The sequence below is a fragment of the Mizuhopecten yessoensis genome, unplaced genomic scaffold (genome assembly GCF_002113885.1).
Source record: "Mizuhopecten yessoensis strain PY_sf001 unplaced genomic scaffold, ASM211388v2 scaffold10069, whole genome shotgun sequence".
Lineage (NCBI taxonomy): Eukaryota > Metazoa > Mollusca > Bivalvia > Pectinida > Pectinidae > Mizuhopecten > Mizuhopecten yessoensis.
The window spans coordinates 52,806-76,458 of record NW_018408363.1 but is presented as its reverse complement, the minus strand read 5'-3'; the positions used below and the strand labels follow the sequence as shown (position 1 = coordinate 76,458).

At 35.9% G+C, this 23,653-nt stretch overlaps 1 protein-coding gene across 1 annotated transcript in view; it reads left to right on the top strand.

The window, feature by feature from the left end:
* The window catches only part of LOC110459457 (pancreatic lipase-related protein 2-like), a 39,440-nt gene extending 15,787 nt beyond the window's left edge, over positions 1 to 23,653 (top strand). The window contains exons 2-8 of the mRNA XM_021511720.1: positions 13,451 to 13,595; positions 15,075 to 15,376; positions 16,290 to 16,518; positions 16,677 to 16,793; positions 18,195 to 18,317; positions 22,813 to 23,049; positions 23,565 to 23,653. Of these exons, the coding sequence (XP_021367395.1) occupies positions 13,451 to 13,595; positions 15,075 to 15,376; positions 16,290 to 16,518; positions 16,677 to 16,793; positions 18,195 to 18,317; positions 22,813 to 23,049; positions 23,565 to 23,569 (1,158 nt within the window). The 3' untranslated portion in view covers positions 23,570 to 23,653. The remainder of the gene's footprint in view (positions 1 to 13,450; positions 13,596 to 15,074; positions 15,377 to 16,289; positions 16,519 to 16,676; positions 16,794 to 18,194; positions 18,318 to 22,812; positions 23,050 to 23,564) is intronic.

Sequence of the window (23,653 nt, the reverse complement as noted above, 5' to 3'; positions counted from 1 at the left end):
ACTGTAGTACACGTCCTTACTGTGTTTCACGTTTAATCGTTGTTTAACACGTCTTTATCGTTTCTTTGCACGTTTTCACCACTGTATTACACGTCCTTAATGTGTTTCACGTGTAATCGTTGTATCACATGTCTTTATCGTTTCGTTACACGTTCTCACCACTGTATTACACGTCCTTACTCTGTTTCGCGTTTAACCGTTGTATTACACGTCTTTATCGTTTCGTTACACGTTCTCTCCACTGTATTACACGTCCTTACTGTTTTTCACGTTTAACCGTTGTATTACACGTCTTTATCGTTTCGTTACACGTTCTTACCACTGAAGTACACGTCCTTACTGTGTTTCACGTTTAACCGTTGTATTACACGTCTTTATCGTTTCGTTACACGTTCTCACCACTGTATTACACGTCCTTACTATGTTTCACGTTTAATCGTTGTATCACACATCTTTATCGTTTCGTTACACGTTCTCACCGCTGTATTTCAAGTCCCTACTATGTTTCACGTTTAACCGTTGTATTACACATCTTTAAAACTGTGTTTAACGTTCTAACCACTGTACGTATTGTACATCCTTTGCTATGGAACACGTGTAACCGTTGTATTACTCGTTTTCGCCGCTGTGTTATATGACCTTACCGCTATGTTACACGTTAAACCGTAGTATAACACATCTCTTAATCTGTTACACGTTTTACCACTGTATTACACGTCCTTACTGTATACCACTATTAGCTGTTGTACTACACGTCTTTACCGTTATGTTAGACGTTGCACCACTGTATTACACGTCCCTAATGTATAACACGTTCCATCGTTGAGAAAAACGTGTTCAAAACTGTTTTACACGCTGTTACCACTGTATGACATGACACCACTATACAACACGTTAAACCGTTGACTTACACGTCTTTACTGTATTACACGTTTAACCGTTGTTTTAACAGTCTACCGTTGTGTTACACGTTCTTACCACTGTATTACAAATCCTCTTTGTATTACACGTTTTTCCTTTGTAATACACGTCTTTATAAAACTGTTTTACTAGCTATTACCACTGTCCTAATTGCATTACACGTGTAACCGTTGTGTTACACGTCTTTATCGCTATGTTACACGTGTGAACTTTGTATTCACGTGGGTTTTCCCCTGGTACTCCGGTTCCCTCCGCGTGCTTACATCAGGGCCAACAAGGATGATTAATATAAGTTGAAATAAAAAAAACATTGTATTATACGTTTTTACTGTATTACACGTTTTAATCATTGTATAACACGTCTTTAACGCTTTTTTACACGTTCTTACTATATGCCGCGTCCTAACACTCTTTATATATGTTATGGTCTATCAAGTTATACAATTACATCAGTGTCGCCCAATTGCAAAAACTGATTCTTCTATTAAATCCGCAACAGGATATCCGTCTTATTTATTGTTGGAGTTTATGGAAATTTCCAATGAATACACTGATGTGTATAATTTATTTAGCTTTGGAATGTCGATTAAGAATAGCATAATAAAACATTATGTAAACCGGCGAATGATGCAATCTAATTTATATTGCGCAGTATTGCTTCTACAAAGCTGGCTCTTTACTCATAGGTATTTAACGGTATACGTCAGTGCTAGTCTTTTATCGATATTATCATTACAATCTCGACCTTGTATCGAAATACATCAAGCCGAAAATTGTAAACAAAGTTGTGCGAGAGGTGTGTGCTTGAGGTCGATTCTGATTGGTTAAGCTCATTGACGTCATCAACATATCGAGGAAGATCAAAGGCGACAGTTCCAGACACAACTTAACCTATACAGAAATAGAGAAGGGTCTTTGGATCCTCTTTGCCAATATACGCAGTGTTTGCCACAGAAACGCTTAATCTCGAGATATTTACGATAACACAAACCAGTGCAGCAATCAAATAAATGTAGCATAACACCCGGTAACGAAGGCGACTTGAGCGGAATGGCGAATATAGTATATAGAGAAGACGTTTTTATATACAACTATATATTCATAGGGCTAGATGTCTGCAAACAGAAACTGGTCTATCAGTTTCAGCTTTGAAAAACCTAATTAAAGATATTTACAATACTCAAAAATACATTGCTGTAGGTAATGGTGAAAATTATATCGCTAATATTAAAAGGGAATGGAAAAAATGGGAAAGATTACTGCAGGCCATCTAACTGAAATGTAAATTAATTATAATAACATAGTACCAATGCAATTCCTGTTAATAGTCTATTTACAAAAATTGACACAGAATTGAACAAAAAGCCCTTTTCAAATCCTTCGACACCTCTCCAACCTTCCCTTTCTTTCCTATCCTCTTCTAAAACAGTACAATGGTACATAACACTTGATATCCTGGTTTCAGCATGTACGAACAGTCAAACTATTTTTTTTTATTTTTTTCGTTTGTTTCCCAACTACAATGCATATGCTATTATTCTTTGTATCTTGTTTCAAACTTATATACAAAATAATAGTTTTTCTGAATTGGTATCTAATTTGATGTAATAATTATGAGAATGTTAAAAAAAATGTCAAGGCAAACAAACAATTAGTGTGAAAATTAAGAATGTGTGACTGAAATATAATATAATGTGTTATGTTTAATGTACTGTTGAAAAACTTAAAAAAAATATTAAAAATAAATAAATATATAAACAAAATTTAAGAAACATCATAGATTCTGTTCTTGATTGATGATAGAAAGCTTAGAGTACATTGAAGCATGGTATCATTTAATCTACCGCCAGGCAGATATCTAACGGGAGTCTACTGAAGCACAAGTAATTTTTGATACGTGTAAGTTATAGGGGACCTACATTAATGTATAATGCTTTCACATGTGTTGATATGGCGATTAAAATAAACACGACGGTTTCCTCTTTACGTAAATAAAATATCTTCTTCATAAAAAAAATAAGGCAGCCACGACGATATAAAAACATTATTCGTTTAGCTACCAAATCCCTAACCAATAGGTATTTCGTCGTAGATATTTAAAAAAAACTAGTGTCTTCACAATGAAGTTGGCTATACGGTATCATTCAGTTATTGTAATTTTCCATAATTAAGATTAATACATTCACACTGGCGGAGTATTTCGCATTAATTATAAATAAAGGAAGGCATCACGTTTACGACAGGCTTGGCCAATAATTGTTTCATAACAGTCTTTAGGTCAGGAACTGAGTTTTGGCACCGGGCCAGGGGCTGACAAAAGCGTAGTTTACACCAGTTTATATAGGATTTCTTCTTTTTCAATGACCCAGTGACGTTTGCGGATAATATATACACACATTGCCTTGGTCTTGTATATTGGGTTACTCTGTAATCGTTTTGTATGTTAAGTTACCCATTGATATAAAAATATATAAATAATATTTTTAATAAACACTATGTCTTTAGGAGATAACCGTTTTAATGATAATGATAACGTTACGTACGCTACCAGTAGTAGACTGCTATACCATGTATATACTACAATTATGGATTGATGATAAAGATATCAATCTGTACGCAGAAAGCGGGTGCACTTTCAAATATAATTGATGCGTAGAGTTAAGCGAGAAGGGAAGACAACACGGTATACCTTTCTATTTTTAGATCACCTGGTTTATACGATATAATATATGATAGGGGAACGTCTGGGCTGTTTCCGGATGTACATAATTAATCTAGTGTATTTGGTAGGGAAGGGTTGTGAAGCAGGGGACACACACAGTAAGGTAAACCTATCGGAATATTCAACAACAGTAATTCGCGGACGATTGGTCAACATTATTTATTATCAATATCAAATCTGACGACAAAGAATTATACAGTAATATAACATGGCAAACAATGTTGCGTATTGTTTATGTCTTAATGGTGTAATTTCTTATGTCTTAATCGCTCATTGTTTTTTGCTTTTCTAAATCGGTTATAATTAAATGATATATGTTAATCTTGTATTGAAGTATGCATGTCTTCATAGCGTATTGTTTTATACACGCGTAATGTTTTGTCATAACAATGTGTTGTTTTATTATGTCTTAAATGGCGTATCGTTGTGTATGTCTTAATCGTATATTGTTTCATAGGCATGCATGTCTTAATCGCGGTATCTATTAATAGCGTATTGTTTTAAAGGCGTTAATCGCGTTACATCTTATTCGCGTATTGTTTAATAGGCCTAGCTGTCTTAATCGCGCTATATTTTAATAGCGTATTGTTTTAAACGTGTGCTTATTTATTATTAACATAATCTAAGTCTTGTATTATTTCAGTTCTAATCACGAATTTGTTTATGTTTGTCTAAATTGCGATTTTTCTTATAATTTCTAAATACGTTTTTGTTCTTATACATGTTATAATCAAACTAATTTGTCGAGCGATTAAACAGTGCTGAAACAGTTGAATTGTGGTAATCATTATTTACTGGTAGCTACCGTATCGTAAAACAGTCTGAGATTTTACGTCATGGAAATTTACACTTATCTGGAAAATACAATATCGATGTTAAAGCTATGTTATTAAAGTAGAACACCCGTACGATAGACCTGCTAATCATAATTCATACGTTTGCAAATACATGCAAACCGTTCGTGTTACATGTACGAATATCACGTTTTTAACTGTATATATATTCGTATCTGTGAGTTGTAATGATATGCCTTTCTGAACCATGAATGGACGACTGCGGGGCGTGAAAAGGAAATGATAGTTCCTTGTACGTATTAACATTAGGAGGACAGCTACGCTGACACATATTAAATGTTCTGTGAAGGACACTCTGCCAGACCGGTAATTCTTTACCTTGATGTTTATTGCCTCTGGCATTTGACTATTTTCGACATACAAAACGTATTGTATACGTAATGAAGGACTCTAACGAGTCACATCATTTAAAAACAAGTGACAGACGTGACCCAAAATCTCCACTTGAGCCTCCATAAATAGATAACGGAAACTTATCAAAGCAGTATTTATATATACAGATCTAATAAAGTGTTATCCTTAATCCCTTATGTTTTGAAAACATTATTATTGTGAAATACAAAAAGAATACAACTCACACGAGGTACAATTTGTAAGCAGAGAAATATGACAATTTATATTTGCATTTTGGCTGTACATTTTTTCTGAAACCCTTTTCATGGTACCATTTGCCTTGGATAACACTCACTGAAATAATCGCGTACAAAGGGAGATAACTGTCCTCTAAGTCTGATACAAACCCATCCTAGTTTCAGAGATTGGCAACTCGCGCAGATCTCGCAAAAAACACGCATGATCATATTGGACAGGCAGTGGAAATAAGATACGCCACGAGACTTGGGTTGCGACTGCGCAATCACGCGGAACCGGGTTCTGACAGCTGAAAGCACATGTCGAAGCAGAATGATATCGATCCTGGTGACGATATTCTGGTCAGTGTGTTCAGGGACGTATACTGTCCCTGGTGTGTTACATGTGATAATTCGATCGTGTATTCGTTAGTTCGTGTCAACATGTCACATATCCTTGACATATATGGCTCATATTAAGAAGCTGGTTAGAAATATTATGTAATATCTGAATACGTGTTTGAAATTAAATAATGAACGAGAAAGGAGTGTGTGTCATGAAAGGAATTAACCCTCGCACATCACAGTCGCCATTTTAACTTGTTTATTCTGAAAACACGGTATTTTCAGAGCTAAAATATTAAATTTTGCAAATATTGTAAAAACGTCATTTTAAAAAGCTGGTTATTTTTTTTTTTTATGTAAGAATAAATATCTGAAGGCATTTTTGAAATTGTCTGGAGAGTCCCTGTTCTCCTGTAGCCAGAATCATTACCGATGTGTAAGCAGAATTTTACAAGATAACAATATAAAAATCCTTTACACTCAAAAGAATATTAGATGAGAGTGGTGTTTATATACCAAAGACGTGGTGGAGACAAACTGTTATTTTTAAAGAATTTGAAACCAACTTTTTCAGGAAACTACAATCGATGACAGATAAAAAATAAACTATTCTTGTATAAAGATATTAAGAAAAAATACACACAAGAAAAATACCTATCTATCACTGATAAAAAACTTAAGAATTTTGTATACAAAATTCAGATTGTGTGAGCATAACCTTGAACTACCAATAGGAAGATAAAGAACAAAAACCTAGAGAGCAAAGAGTATGTAAAAAATGTCTTGTTCTAGAAGATGAAGAACTTCTTCGGGTGTGGTTATAATGCACAGCTGAGAAAGAACTATTCAAGTAAATATATTCAAAATTTTTCTATACTAGACACAAATACTTTAACACATATTTTATCTTCTGACAATATGCATCTTATATTTGACTAGTGCTTATATATAAAACAGTCAGGGGAAGCGTAACTCGCGATATGACATCCGGTTACCGTGACCAATGGTAAGGTCAAGAGCAAGTTGCCAATCTCTGTAATATAATCGTCTCTGACTTCGTTCTATCGATTTTTTTTGTTATATATATTTTATAAAGCAGTATTTTTCGGTATACGAAAGACATAAGTATAAGTTATTTTCAAAAATGCAGACTGCAGCATTACATTACTTTTTTTACTAATGTCAATGGACAACATTACTAGAGTTCAAACGAAATACGGAACTTCAATGGTTAGCATGATCAGATGGGTGTGCTGTAATTCATCATGCCTTCATTCATTCCTTCAGTTATCCATAAATCAAAATGCATAAAACAATAGAACAAACATGAATAGCCTCTCCTGAGAGGAGAATTGATATAGGTACTAGTTATTCCCGTAATATAGTTGTAGGTATAATTAATTGATCTTAAAGTAACACAACTAATATAATTTAACAAAAAAGGATTGTACGCATCTTTCCGTCAACATTTGTTTGGACCAATTTGGATTTTGAACTTTTTGGACCCTCGCATCACCGGTAAGTCCTAGAAGGACGAAACAGTTGTAAGATGCAGTGCATTTTCATTTTGGCAGATTGTATGGATTACAAACTTGTAAAGGTACGTTCACATGATTGTGTGTTACGTTTACTTGGGATAAATAAAGAAGGAGGCACTGAACATTTCCTCGAAATTTTATATTTCAAAGTTGAACGCATGGAAAAATGCTCTACTCGGCAATTGGGGATCAAAATCTCGGCAACTCATGCCGCTGAGTTCAAAAGGTCCTATGGTACCCCCGTTCGAATAGGGGAGATCGGGGGCAAGTTCGGCCCATTTTTATTATATTCGTTCTGGACGGTTCATGACATTTGTTGACATTTATGTGAGTATAACCATTTGGAAGAGAAATTCAATACCTTTCATAAAATAATAACAAAAGAACAAACGTGTCCTTATATGAAAAAATATTTAACTATTTCTGTCGGAAGATTGGATGGCCAAATGTGTCCCGCCTCAGCATAATTATTACGTCACAACGTAAGATTTCCCCGTCATTTTCACGAATTACCATGTGTTGCCTGGGCCGAACCTGTCCTAAATTGATATTTTGAAGAAATTCGTTTATAACAGCAATACGAAAGTCAATACCAAGCTTTTATGTACACCATGATGTAAAGCTGTCAATTTATTACACGTATGACATAAATAAGTAGCAAATTCCATTTAAAGAACGTTTACAAACCTACAAAGAAGAGAGATAATTATTTTACTGCTAAATGATGTAAATCTTTTCTCCAGACCCTAAATATAAATATCAAGCTCTCCGAATTTTTACCAGAAGTTGAGTTTCCTTGCACTCATAATGAGGATGATATGAACGACAATTCTGAATCGAGGTTGCCTCCAAGCGGGCCACTCTCGACCATTTCTATGAAATAACTTTCTCGAGCGTACGACGGAAAAGGGCGAAATGATCCGATTGAGGTTGTCCCACATAGATCTACGAATGATAGACTTTTTAAGACCCTATAAATAATATCATAGCACACATTGAACTAATTCAACTTTACTTCATACACCAATCTAGCTCACCTAAATTCTTCTCTTTTCAACTCTTTCTATAACGAGTCAATCCAAGCATTTTCATGCCCGGTGTTCAGTGAATCGAGCCAATGTGTTAAGAAAGAGTTGTCTTTCCTTTCTCCCATGTTTAACGACTGGGATTCAGATTGGAAGTGCCAGAGCAGTCTATAGGCATTTAATGTTTTCCCCCCCACGTCTAATGGTTAATACGGTATAATTTATGTTATACTGACGAAATTGATTCAAATACTGCAAAATTGAAAGCCAAAGGCAGTCCGGCTTTATTTGTCCCGGATATTATTATTTGCGTACAATTTTGCCCTGATGCCGGATGAACTAAAGTCATGAAGGAGGGACGTTTTAAAAGGTTTGGCGAATATTCTTGAATATAGCTTAGGTATATATTAAGATCTTGTTAATCCAGCTAGTTGTTGGAGCGTATTACAACTTATTGTCCAATTAATCAAACCGTTTTAATATCGGTGGTCAGATTAACGAGATCCCACTGTAAATCAATGATTGATTTATATGGCCACGGCACGTTGATATGAAATAGAACCGAGGTTCATGCTTACTGTGAGCAGTTTGACTGCCGCTTTAGAATCGGAACATGAATGAAAATATGCCACTCCTCTCTTTAAACATTTAACAGTTATTCATACAACATATCCCAGGTAGGCCTAACCATTCGGATCATGTTTTTCATCATGCATTGCTTAGGCCTAATCCTTACCGTCGTGACGATCTGTTGTCAAATAGTAGGTCTATGTCCAATGAGGAAAAACACCCACTTACAATGTTCTGTCACCGTCTGATTCTAAGATACGTTTTATATGTAGAGCCGTTTAACATTGTTATTTTTTTTAATTCATTGCGTCATTTGGCTGATACAATGCAGTCTGAATGCTGGACTGTTTTTGGATTGGTTAACAATGCAGTTTCTACAAATTACGAATTTGGTTTTAGACACGAACGTAAGAGTATCTTACTTTACATGAAAGCGGCATTTATTGAATCGCTAACAGGGCATACTTGAGTTACTTCCCTTTGAACGATGAGTTGTTGTTCAGCATAATGCATGATAGAACACACTGTATTAGTTTATACTGAAAGTTCCGCATTGATTCTCTGCACGAATAATTTACTACAACATATACAGTTCCCACAGAGGAACATATGAATGATGGACAAGAAGCCCTTGCTTATTCATTGTCTGATTTTTATGATTATCTCATATTAAGGAAAACGTCTAGCCAAATTGGTATCCGTTTCGTGGGTAGCAAATCTCATTTGGGTTTATGGGATCCCTCGAAGACAAGAAAGTTCACAAACAGTTGTATGCCATTTTGTTTCTCTCGCACAAACGTGTGTGTTCAGTTGTTTTTGATAAAAAAAATCCTTCTTGGTCTTTTATTTCAAATTATTAATGCAGCTGAATTATTCTTTAGGCTTGAAATTTTAATATTTGTTCACACTGAGTGACCCGAGCAGCCGACATTTCTCCTAAATGTAAACAAGGCAAATCTAAATTGAAAGCTAATCCGGGATTTTATTTCAAACCGGAACCGGATTTTTCTAGATTTTTTTTTCACGGAGTGTTATGACTACTGGAGAAAAATGGTTATAGCATACACAAAAATATGACATCAACATGTTTAAAATATAATTACGAAATTATAACTCGCTAAGGAAAGTTTCAAGATTTTTTTGAGGTGAGTAAATTTCTTTAAGAAGCTTGCTGAGAGTGGCGTAGCATACATGTATGCTTGTATGCTTTTAATTGATTCTTTTTTTATGATTAATATCGTTCGTCCGTATCATAAAAAGGGGAAAAAAATATCAAAGAAATCTTCTTGAAAATTTTAGTACGACGTAACATATTATACCATGTTGTCCTCAGATAATCGTTTAAGGTTCAACAATCCTCCTAAAAGATGTACTAGTCACTCTAAATTTCAACCCCTGGTTAGTCATATTCAGAGATCCTTATTAAAGATAGGAATATATAAATATATGTAATGTTAGATATATTGGACTTTTACACAAGCTACTTAAAATGTATATAACCAGTTTAACGTAGTCATGAATAAAGCATTAAGGCTGATGCCTTCAAAAAAATAGCTCACTGGACTTATAACATGTGAATCTATTTAGCGACCTAACTGAACGCTACGAAATGATATACTATTCAAAGTTTATTTATATACCTAGGTCACGAGACCTTAATTTCTCTTTTAACTTCATAGAAAGTGCCCTTTCTTAACATTTAATGTTTTTATAAAAAAAGATATACATGTTATAAACATTATCGTACTTTTCAGCTTCAATGTTTATAACATGTCTAGCGCATTTATAACATCACAGAATGTTATTAAATGGCACATAATCTAAAGTTCATTTATCGATTAAAGATGCTTAGCCATTGTTTTCTTATTTATTTTCTGTTGAAATATATTACCAGGGGATGTTATTATGATTTTAGTGGTTTCGCATGGCAACTTCTATCTTTATTTGAGGTAGGAATTCATATCAACAACAAGGAGAAAAAGAAATAAAGCTCCGCATGACCTAGGCATATAAATAAACTTAAATTGTAGGTCATTTCCTAGCACTCAGTTGATTCGCAAAAGAGATTGACATGTTATAAATCCGGTGAGCTATTTTTATGACGACATCAGCTTTAATGACTTATTTTCGATTACGTTAATGGCTACGTATTTTTTTCGAATAGCCAATTTATATATATATACAAGTTCAATATATTCAAATTACAATTTTAGGTGACGACAACATCTATTGATGGGCTTGTTGAACCTCAAGGGCCTTTCAGTCTTATCATTAGCAAGTGACATTTTAATTGTAAATAATCATATTAAAAGGTGTTCTCAGAACACGGGTGATTGTTTCTAGGGCATGGTAGATTTTTTCCCCAGCTATGTAAGTATACACTCCGAAAATAATTTGCTACGCCTCTGGCTGGGGACCACATTACATGCATCTATTCGTCAGGTTATTTGGTGCTAACTATAGTTGAGTACGTGCACATTAAATAGATGACGAAGAATCGCCATCTATGATAAATTTACTCGTGCGCAACTGCAGAATCTTTCTTGTTTAAAAGGCTCTATCGGTCTGTATATGAAAGCAACGAATGACAGTCAAGTATAAGTAATCGAACACACGTCTGATAATTTGATAAGATTTTTTTTCCATATTTTAAAGGCTATGTAGCTAGGTTTCCAACTAAGATTACAGATTGCGCGTGTTCAAAACAGAGAAATCACTGCATGCAATTGGGATTGCATGTACTATATCAAAATTGACTACTTGCACTGGAAAAAATCGTCACTATGCTATATCTAATTTGTTTATTGAAAGCGACGTACTTGCGACCAAGAAACCAAAGTACGGTAAAATAGATTCTAGCATTCGAACATAGACTCCTTCTCATCAATGAACGCAGCGTGTCTGTGTGAGCCTCATCATCGCCTATGCGCACTGGTATCTTGGTTTAATCTGAAGGATGACCATATATAGCTATGACATGCGCAGGTCGAAATGAACACGGAACGAACATGGGTTTTACCGGTGAACGGCGAATATTTGACAGGGCGAAAGTTTCCCGTGATACAGTATTGCAATGCGTACCGCTATTTTAAGAATGTATGAAATATCGACTATGATATCCATACTTGTTTTCATGATCTATACAATGTTGATATGGAGGAAAACAAAAGTCGTCAATTATAGAATTGTGTGTTGCACCGTGCGATATAGGAAAGCTATTTCTACCACAATACGCTGTGTTATTCCACTCTCAGATCATTGTATAAACACGCAGACTGTTAGATAAATATGAGTTATATACCACACGTGGTATATGACCTTCAAGAGTTTTGATTGGTCGAGAAGATGAACTTTGACCGGGAAGACTTTTTCCACGTGCTTTTTGCCACCTGCTGTTTTCTTTACGTCATCGGCTGTCAACATCTGACAAATGTTGGTGACGTTGTGAGGTTATGTGGAAAGGGTGGTTATTAAGGCAATATTTAAAGATGACACTTAAAGATTTGATCGCTAGTTTCAGGCAAAATTGCTACAGACGCTCGATATCGTTTCGACGTCACACCGTCGCGTGTCCAGGTCGAGAAACCAAAACAAGATCTGTCACTGTGTCGGGAAATATTTCGTTTTCCCAACGTCCCGTTATCGCTATTTAGACGGTCTGACTATGGCTGAACTTTCACTATAAACGACAACCATAGAACCGTCACGAAGAAACGTAGGCCTAGAAACGTAGGTCAATGTTTTGGATATTGACAGCGATAAGTTCGTCTACAACGGTTCATCACTTGGCGGGAGGCAGACTTCATACGATATGCTTACGCGCATATAGTCCGTGGTTAATTTATATAAATTAATGCAATACTGCTACTCTCAATATTTAAAGTCGTTCATCTATTTTATTTTTTCACGAAGTTGTTGCCGAAACATTAATTTTGACAATAATTAAATTTGTAAAAAAAAGAAGTCATTTTTGAATATTAATGAGTGACTTTTTACATATGGGTCATATCACTACGCCAGCCTTGTCAACAAACACATGTGTGTATGTTATTTCCGACTGATCATGAGATTGTGGTAGAAACAGATCACACGACTTGTGGTTGTTGAGTATGGTATTTATTTCACTCTCGTTAGTTAATTTTCAAAAGTTACAGAAAGACACTCGCTAAAGCTCGTGTCTTTTGTAACTTTTTAAAATTAAGTAACTCGAGTGAAATAAATACCATATTCAACAACCACTCGTTGTGTAACCTCTATATATTTGCTCTGGGTTGGAAGCGTAAGGAATGACAATAAATACACATTGTTTAGGTTTCACAGGATAGAAAGGTTGGAAAATCTAATTGGTGGAAAAAGTTCTTAAACTACATTAAAAAGGTAGAATTAACTATAAATGATGTTAGCCTCACGACAGATTTTTAAACTATTTGATATTTATTTATTTGATAAAATAAAGGTACTCAAAGGTCGAATTCTTATTTCAAAATGTCACCGAGTTTTAGTACTTCTTCACCGCGTGGCTAGCTCCAGTTACTAGTGTATTACCAAATATCATTACGATATGAAACACAAATCGTAGACGGTGTTCTCCAACTTTGTTCCAGCTGTGCTGTGAACCTAAATAATATCAGGATACGTGTCATTAAATGATCTCCCTTTAATCAGTGCCATCTAAAAGTAGGACAACTGTCAAATATCAAGTCTTGAGAAATCAGACTTTATCGTGGTGAAATGCAAACGCTTAAAATGTATTTTTTTTTCATAAACTGTGACTTTGACGTCTATTTGTGTTGTTGATGATAGTAAAATAAACTTATACAATCTTCACTTTAAAATAAGACTTGAAGGTCTGCGAGGAAGTGTCACAAATATATGGAACAATGAATTGCTTTGCTGTATTTATCAGGTACCTATCAATATAGGACAGGCCAGTACCTACCGAATTGACCTCTCTACCGCTTATCAGTACAGTAGAAGGCTGTTCAACATGACAGGTGGAAGGATATCGGTGCTCATTTTACTGGCGTTGTGCAGTTCAGAGATATGTCTTGGTATGAGTTTCTGTTTTCTAGTCTTTCAAAAAAGAATAACGGAATTTGTAATTTTGATGAAATCTATATTTTCCAATATATATATGAAATATCTCCTTATTGCCTCGATCTGTTGTAAAGTACGCGCATTGGACTTCCAAATCAATGACTTGCTGTTATGTTTTATCAATCTTGTCTGAAGTCACATAGAAGCAATTTATAACATATCGTTTTGAAAATAGAAACTACAATAAGATGTGATTTTAATATTTTACCTAAAATCAATAGAAATAAGTATTCGGCGTTTAAAATATGACAGCGGCATGTTGGCAGTCACTTAGAATATTTCAAACAAAGGTACAGCGTAGTTCGCCAGGTAAGAATTTCTTTTAATACATTGGAAGAGTTTTGCCAATTCTATTGGATCCCCGTAAATAGCTGACGTCCGTCCCGATCTTCAACAGGCCCTTGTTTTATTTTGAGCCAACTATTGTCAATGCTATTGATATCTGGAGATTGTGTATTCTGTGCAGTTTACAAGATTCATCGATCTTATAATGGTTTTATTCAACTTTGTTTTGCTATGGGCGTTTTTACCAACTGTTCCTTCTTTCATAGGTTTGTCCAAACACTCAAAATTACCGACCTAATGATGAATAATAAACCTATGTTTCGATTCGGCTTTGAAAGAAAGGATATCTTGATATTAAGGATTTTAATCCCCAAAATTTGTTTACTGATAGGACAATCACTAATTGATTTTTGAACGATTTCATTTCACAGAACTATCGGAGTTTAAGGCCCATTAAGTTTTGAAATCTAAGATGAAAACGTTGTTTTATGAATCAAGATCTGAACCTATTTTTTCAGTTTAATTTGCATTTTTATTGGGAAAATCACGTCACAGGTTCTGTCCGGACGTTTGTTGATATTGGAGGCACGGTAGGTTAGTGGTAGGACGCTGGGCTCGTGACCGAAGAGTTGCGGGTTAGAGTCACGGCACGGCACTGTGTTGTATCTTTGAGCAAGATTTTTTATTCCGATTATTGCTGTCTACTCAGCTGTAAAATAAGTGCGTGGTTGGGCAGTGCTAGAATTGTAGATTGCTTTCTGTGACGCCCGAAATGGCAGCACCGGCTGTATGCTCCCCAGGGAGTTAAGCAATATATTGGTTGGTTGCAAATGACCTATAACCACAGATACTAATTTGTGAACCGCTTTGAGACGACCTACGAACTAGATTGTGATAAAGCGGTGTATAAGAACCTCGAATGATTATTATTGTCATATGATTTCAGTAGCACTGAAATGGGCAGAACATATAATAAAGGAATTAGTATTGTCATCAATTCAATATACAGCTGTAGATAGTTTCAACGTTCACATGCTTTATCTTTCGGTTGTGACTGAATCTTCAGGGGTGTTCATTAATTAAGTAAACCTATCAAAACATGATTGAACTGCGACAATCAAGATATAATTAAAACTGTTGCATTGCAGGTTTTCTTTTCAAAACTCAAGTTTGCTACGAAAATGTGGATTGCTTCTCCAATCACAAACCCTTTGACAACTCTCTCGAAGCACTCCCGGAATCACCCGAGGAAGTGGATGTCACCTTCACATTTTTCATGAGAGGAGGACCAGCTAATGGTGTCAAATTCGATTACAAGGACACCAATGTCAATATCATTCGTACTTCCGGTTTCACCGGAAACAAGCCAACCAAGATGATCATCCACGGGTACATGAGCAGTGCTTACGAAGTCTGGGTACACAATATGACCAACGCATTCTTGTCAAGGGTATGGAGCTATCGTATGGTTTTAATAACAACGATAATATTATGCTGTTCCAATTTAACACTTTCAAAACTGACGTATACTTTCTATTCAATATCACATTAAACACACTGACATGTTCGGTTTGTGAAAAAAATAGCTGTAAAGAATCAAAAATCATAACAGAAACATTAATATATCAACAGCTTATTAAAAATAACAAAAAAAGATTGAGCATTTTCATAATCGGTCTACGTATCTAATTTGATTTCGTATTTTCACCGATGAGTCCTAGAAGGAGGACAGAAGGGCTCTATGATGCAGTGTAATTAACTATTGACACATTACATTGATTACTAAATGTTAAAGGTTCGATCACATGTAGTTGTCCTTTGTTCAGACAGTTGTGAAGTCTGCTGGTGAGATTGTCAGTCCCCGAGGTTTGCCGTAGCCTTGTGTGGTGGTATAGTTAGTCCCCGAGGTTTGCCGTAACCTTGTGTGGTGGTATGGTTAGTCCCCGAGGTTTGCCGTAACCTTGTGTGGTAGTATAGTTGGTCCCCGAGGTTTGCCGTAACTTTGTGTGGTGGTATAGTTAGTCCCCGAGGTTTGCCGTAACCTTGATTGCCACAGTTGCCACTTTTGAGAAGGGGCAGAGTTCATGATATAATAATTAACACATAATAAATTTGAAATTAATCAGCACTCCTCTAATTTTTAAAATTCTAATTTGGAAAGGGTTTTCTGCACCCCTTTCTGTTTCGACAGAAGTTAAGACCAGTTTTGATTCCCACTTATTTGGTCCCTAGTATCATCTATGAGTCCTAGAATGACAAAACAACAATGTGCAGCAGTGTTATTCAATTTTTGCATACTGTATCTATTATAATATTTTATAGTGCAATCATATGATTGTGTCTCTAGTTCATCTTTCTTGTAGGGCGATTTCAATGTGATCGCGGTGGACTGGAAGGTCGGTGCAAGTAAAATGTACCAGCAATCTGTCTCCAACACCAGGGTAGTGGGGGCGCTTTGTGCTCAGCTTCTGGCGAGATTACGGGACACGTTTAATGCAGATATGACGAAGACTCACGTGACCGGACATAGCCTCGGCGCGCAGACTGCTGGGTATATCGGCAATAGAATTCCAGGCCTTGGCAGAATTACCGGTATACTTTAAAGTATTTCGTTAATTAAGAAAATCAACATCATTTGTTATTTTGAATCGGAATGATGTATTTTTAAATGACATAATGAGGTGGAACGAAACTTAATTTCTCTATATGTCGAAGTATTCATGAACCATGCATGTCATCGTTTTCTATAGGTTTGGATCCCGCCGGGCCTCTGTTTGAAGACTATGCACCGGAAGTTCGTCTTGATCCTACAGACGCTTTATATGTTGACGTCATTCACACAGATGCTGTACCAATCCACGACGCCGGTAAATCAAATTAATTGCATAGTTTATCCTTTGTTTTCAATCTGACGAAACATAATATGAAACATGTCACATGACACATGAGTACATGACAAAAAACAACAAAGACGTGTCCAAATAAAAGAATATGCGTCGTGTTTTTGCCTCCTCTAAATCTCTTCACCTTAATTATATGTAAGTTTGATTTTATGGACAATTTCAAAGATCAAGATAAAATGCAAACTAGTCATAATTTGTAGTTGAAGGTTATCAGCGCAAGCACGTCCTTGTCTAACATACTTAAAGAACCCGCGCTCATTTAGACTGTGTATTGTGCATTATACTTCGTACAGTAAATATTTACCTTGTCTGCAACACAAGTAAGTGTCAGACGACCAAAGTCCACAGTTAAGTTCAAAATCTTCCTCGTGTATTATATAGATATAAAATACACCACAACAACCAAACTTGATATTTTCATGCCAGCTAGGATAAACACTTAAAGATGAACCCCGGGTTCTAAAGCATATTCGGGTCCAATGGACCATTAACAATACTACTGTCAAGTCCCGCTTATCCAGCCTTCACCTACCCAGTTGTCCCACTATCCAGCCTTCACCTACCCGGTTGTCCCACTATCCAGCCTCCACCTACCCGGTTGTCCCACTATCCAGCCTCCACCTACCCGGTTGTCTCACTCTCCAGCCTCCACCTACCCGGTTGTCTCACTCTCCAGCCTCCACCTACCCGGTTGTCTCACTCTCCAGCCTCCACCTACCCGGTTGCCTCACTCTCCAGCCTCCACCTACCCGGTTGTCTCACTCTTCAGCCTCCACCTTCCCGGTTGTCTCACTTTCCAGCCACCATTTGTAAATCGGTTGTCCATTATTCATCCAATGTTGAAGGGAGCGGATTGACTGGCTTTCTATTAGAAATGGTTCCAGTAATCTAGCCGTCTCTCGTAGTGCTGCCGTTTTTGCTGCCAACGAAGGCCCTAAAGAATCAAGGCTGTTCTTTACAAGTGTTTATCATTCCATTCTTTGTATTGATTGTAATATAGCCAATACAATAATAAACCTCTTAAGTAAGGACCAAATCTTGTATTGATTTGTTTTGTTTTAATAATGAATAAAAGTATTCTTGCTGTATACTGTGATTGGCAATTCCGTATCAAGACAAAAAGTGCCGCCTCATCATTAGCGATATGACGTGCTTAGGACTACATTCTATTACTTATAATTAATTGTATTTATTTCTATTCGTGGATGTTATCTAACAGTTGCACCAATGTGTTTTATCGCATGATCAACAAAGGGCACATTGTCAAAACAGCTAAATAACAAGTTACTTAGAATAAAAGTGTTCCCTTTCACTTTTGCCATACTGGGGATTAAAGCATGTTTGTCTCCCGATATTGTGTTTTAGGATTTGGGATGAAAAGTCCGTGTGGCCACATCGATTTCTATCCGAATGGACTAAATGAACAGCCCGGATGTCCACCCCCTGTCAGTACAACACTTGAGCAGCTGCTAACCATGGCTTTCACAAGTACGTATTCTCTTCACAGTTATTTATAGTCGGAGATTCCTGTCGATATGTCGTTCAACTTTAGTAAGAATCTGGCGTTGTGATTGCTTGCATTCAGTCAAATGACTCACAGTGTGGCGAGATAGTTGGTATCTCGTCGTCATAAATAGTCATAAATATTCCTGATGTCCAAATGAAACAATTTGCTAACAGCGTAATCAAGACCTGCCGCTAAGAATTAAGCTTTGTTTGGCGAGACTTAATTTATAATCATCTTGTATAATACACCAGTTAAGGCCACGGTCAGGTCAGGACACCTCGGTCAAGATAAATCTTCACTCGTACATATTATCAGGGAATCTCCTCCTGTACAACACAAATAACAAGATTCCGTCGGAACGGCCATTTATACACAAGTTCCCATGATGCTTATCTGTACACATAATATGAACTTGTGTAAGTACATTTGACCAGACCATCACTTAAAATTGTATACGTACGTCCATAAATCCATATTACTACACAATTGAAGTACTCCCCCTCCCTCGATCATGATCCCAATCCCATTCACAAAGTCGACTACTTCCAACAAAACCACTCCATTCTTATCCTGATGGTCCATTAATGACCATGACCTTTTAAGTGGGATCTTCTGAAGTAGCATGCCCCGACAGTACAGTTACGGGGGTGGACTAGCAGCCGGATATAGGGGTTTTCCTCTGCCGACCGACATGGATAGCTTGGACAGACTTGAACTACTTAATTCAGTCCGACTTCTTTATTCCTGATAAAGACTTTTCATGTCTAACCGCATCGCTATGACAAGTATACAAACGTCAATTAGTTTTTTTTATTTAGTTTTTATTCTGACTAATTCAAGCTTAATTGGCTAAATGCTTGATAATACATTTTGATAACAATATAGCAATGTCAAGAAGCACAATAGAATAGACCTATGCTTCAACATTAAATTCCAAGGTTTCTTTTAGTTGAAACAACTTTAATTGCTTGACGGTCCACGGCTAACAGTTTAGTTATCATGCAATATCCCCTGGTAACGGTGCAAATAAAGGACAGTTTAATTGCCCACAACACACATTTTAGTTGTGATGGGTTTTCAAATAAAGGTCAATTTTAAAGTCAACGACAAACGGTAAACGTAATAATGTATTGCTTCTCTTAATGGACCAGCTGTAGGCCAATATGGCGATCCACGGCGCAAGGTTTGGTAATAATAGTACTTTGTCCCCAAATAACCGAGCACCTGAAATACAGTTTAATAATCTATGACACACAGTTTACTTTCAAAACATTTTCGCCGATGATGGGCAACTTAAGTACGATTTTGACACTATGCTACGAACTGTTTAGTAATAATACCTATAGGTATGGAAAATCTTGTTGTCTGTGCTTCCAACTCCAACAAGGATTAGTCTGTGCACGGTCTGTTTGAAACAATAGTGCTCCAACCGTAGTAGCAAATATAAAAAAAAACAACCCAAAAAACCTAAATTATCGTGATGTTTTATAAAGTTAGATCAAACAATATTAGCAAACATGAGCTTAAAGCATTAGTGTCTCCATACCAAAATCCTTCATAGCACATCCTCAAAAAAAAAATAAATGTAAATCATGCACCATCCTCTCAACCGTATGTGATAAATTTGAAAAGGTTTATTATGAAAGTAGTGTCCCATCACTCATCACAAAATCTTGGATATGCCCCTGAAGTTACATTTTTGTTAAAAACTACGAAATAATTGTTTTCATGTTGATATATTAGACAAATCAGTAAATGTAATATCAGCACAACCATTACTGAAAAATAATGAAATTTCATAATTCATAAATAAACCTGTTAAATACAGTTAAGGTTATTTGAAATTAACTGAAATCCTGTCAACAACAGTCTTTCTTTTAACAATAAGGAAGATGTGAAACGCGTCGGTACATCATCGATTATAAATGCTCTTTTGACATAGTATTTATAGGTAAGACCTTCAGGTACACTACTTTAATAAGTGTACCTGCTTATTCATAAGGAGGTATCGTAAATGACATTTGACAATGACATTAACAGCTAAATCTTAATTCACAATTGTCTCAATTAAAACTGTGTGTTACAAGATATATATATATATCACATATACGTCCATGGTGTTACTGTGACACCATTACAGTTGGGAGCAAACTGGAATTGGTAGCTAGTGCACTTTGTAGCACACAAATAGTGAACAAGGTAGTGCACTTGTCAAGACATTGTAGAGTATTTAAGTTCACTATGGTATTAACTCTAGTGTGTAACGGTGCTAAATCCAGTGCACAAACAGTGTTTACCACGTTTACAGTACAGATTTGCAGTAAAGAGTTTTAATGAGAAGGGTACTTTGATATGAAAATTATATATAATATCATAAGCACTTGTGTTATATATCTAAATATCTATATCCGTACTGGAACAATGTCTGTATGTTTATCTATTCATTCATCTCCCTAAAACAAGAGGTCCGGTTTCAGTGTTAGTTGATGTATGTTGAAGATAAACAACATAATCGGTTTCACAAACATTTTAATCGTGTTTTTTAATTGAGCTTTCTACGTATGTTTAAATATCTTTCAATCCGTCGTTTTATTTTGTTACTTTAAGTATAGAAGGTTTTTTTCTGGTTGTTGAAAATAGGGTCTAAAATTATTCTAATTTAGAAAATGTGCTTATTTATCAAGTTTTGAAAGATCCACTGCTTCCTAATGAATCGTATGCTAGAAAGTGCATAAAAATGTAAAACATTGAATTTCAAAAACAGAGGAAAGATTTTTATAAGACTAAGACATTTGTTTATTATTGCACACACTGCTATGTAGCCATTTTAATAAAGATTGTTTTCGCTGTTCATATATATCCTTTTAACAGGTATATATATAACCTTTTTTTTTTTTTTTTTTTTTTTTTAATTTATTTATTCATTTTTGGTTAATACACTTTCAAAAACAGTGAAAATGGTAATTGATAAAAGTTATGAATATGATATATACATTATTCTACATTTAAACAGAAACATTATAAATATTTCATGCTAGAATAATCTCTGGAGTTCGGCACGGTTACAGTGCACTGCCTCGTCCCACCATCGCATATGACACCTCACTCACCGCCAGGCCTATCTACGCGCGTTTCCTGTTGTAGCTTGGTACACGTCGACGTCAGATAAAGTGTAGAATATATCCGTTAAAAGTGTCAAACGCCTAGTTCTCTCCTGGCACATCCTTGACCCGCGTATTGTTTTCTGTGAGAAATAAGTGTGATAGAGGACTCCTATGAATTCATAAGATTACGCTGAAGCTCACAGACAGCAGGTACACCATTCAGTGTTCGTTAAAGGAGTTTAAAGAGTGATAATTTTCCCCTGGTTTTCACATTGCAGATTTTCATTTTTTTACAGCAATTATGAAACAAGTTATCTAACTTATATTAATCACTCTTGTTGGTCCGGATGTAAGCTCGCAGGGGGTCTTAATGTGGGAGGGAACCGGAGTACCCGGAGAAAACCCACGTGTCGTGCAGGTGCGATCGAGGAATCAAACCACGGCCATCTTGGTGAAAGGCAAGCGCGTTATCCACTGCGCCACCCCATCGCCCAGTCATTTTCGGTTGACTGTCTAAGAAAAAACGGAGTTTTTTTTACAAAGACACTATTGAGGATAATGAGATGAGACAAACTGATAAAAAGTACGATTGATTTTTAATGAAAGACATACAAGCAACAAAATAAATACAATAAATTAATTTTCTAGTTTCAAAATATTATTTTGTTTAACCTGTTATCATTGAGTAATTCGGGTCGCATTCATCACAATGGTATAACTGGCATCAGATCACTTGTATGACAGGGGTACGTTGCATTACATGAAATCGTCCGGTATGGCTATTTCACAGATTGGCAAACTAATGAGAATCTTATTTATTTACAATATTTTGTGACATTGTTTTACGACCCCAGCTTACCTGCCTGCAAATTAGACATCACAGGGAAAAATAAGTACTCGTTCAGGAAGACAAAATTAAGTTAGCATAACTTGTAACACCGACCGTTGACAATGCGTACGTGCAATATTGCCATGGTTTCTTACGAGGATTAGGGTTTTAATGAGAGTACGATCAAATTCTTATTAGTTTGACATACTTATTATCTTATCGCACATCTATTTACGAATGTATAAATAAGATTCATTATCAGAAATGTTTGGTATGTTTAAATTAATACGTATAAACAATGTGATAAAATAGTCTCTAGTTTCTTTAAACAAGAGTTGAAAGTGAAGGTGCAACATCCTTTGGATTCTGCATAATTTTAGTTTAATGGAAATCATTGTTTTCGTGCCTTAGGTGTTTATTTTATTTCTGTTCCAATAATTTCATCCTAGAGCACATAGTTCAAAGTTCGATTATGGAACTGCCCCTATTATTTGCAGTCATATACCATATGTGTTTCTTTATGGTTTCTTTGCGCTTGTTTAGATGCGTTCGAGTCGGTGGCGTGCAGTCACGAACGAGCTGAGGGATTGTTTACGGAATCTCTACTTCAAGGGCCCTGTAAGTTTACCGCACACCCTTGCTCCTCCTACGATGACTACGTAGCAGGCAGATGTCCAGGGTGCGGCTCTGGACCATGTCCCGTCATGGGGTACGACTCTTTCCTGGCCAATAGGACAGGGACGTTCTTCTTGACAACTAACGGTCACTCTCCGTACTGTCGTGAGTATTTTTGTAAGCTATTTAATCTCTATGTTGTTCCCTTAAAATGATTTTTTATTTTTGTGACCTTTTGTGAGCAGGGCCTGTATTCATGCTCAAGCATGGATTCTGTGCTCAAACCAACTTTCTTTTAATACACTTAAATCATGTCAAACAATCAAAAAGTCAAATGTAAACATTGAAAACAGTATTCAGTTTTACGTCTCCTTAATTTGTTTTAAATAAGTCATTGACAAAATAAGATTTGTTTATTAATTCTTACAAGAACAAGAAATTAGACTTGAGCACGAAATCCATACTTTAGCATGAGAACGGTTTTATGAATACGGGCCCAGGTCTTTCATGTTGGATCTTAGTTCTTATTTGTTACGCTCCTGAAATACAAAAGACAATGACATGTTTTGAAAAAAAGAGCAAATTTTCCAGTATGTCTAATACACCAAGGTCCTTTTAATTTATACTGTTACAATGTCCTTGTAAATACGTTTGATGACTTTCTGGTTTTTTACTTTCAGAATAACAGCCGGTTTCAACAATTTTTAACTTAGGTGAGCCTGGATAGTTTATATGGAGTATACATGTTATTAATGTCAATAAACTCGGT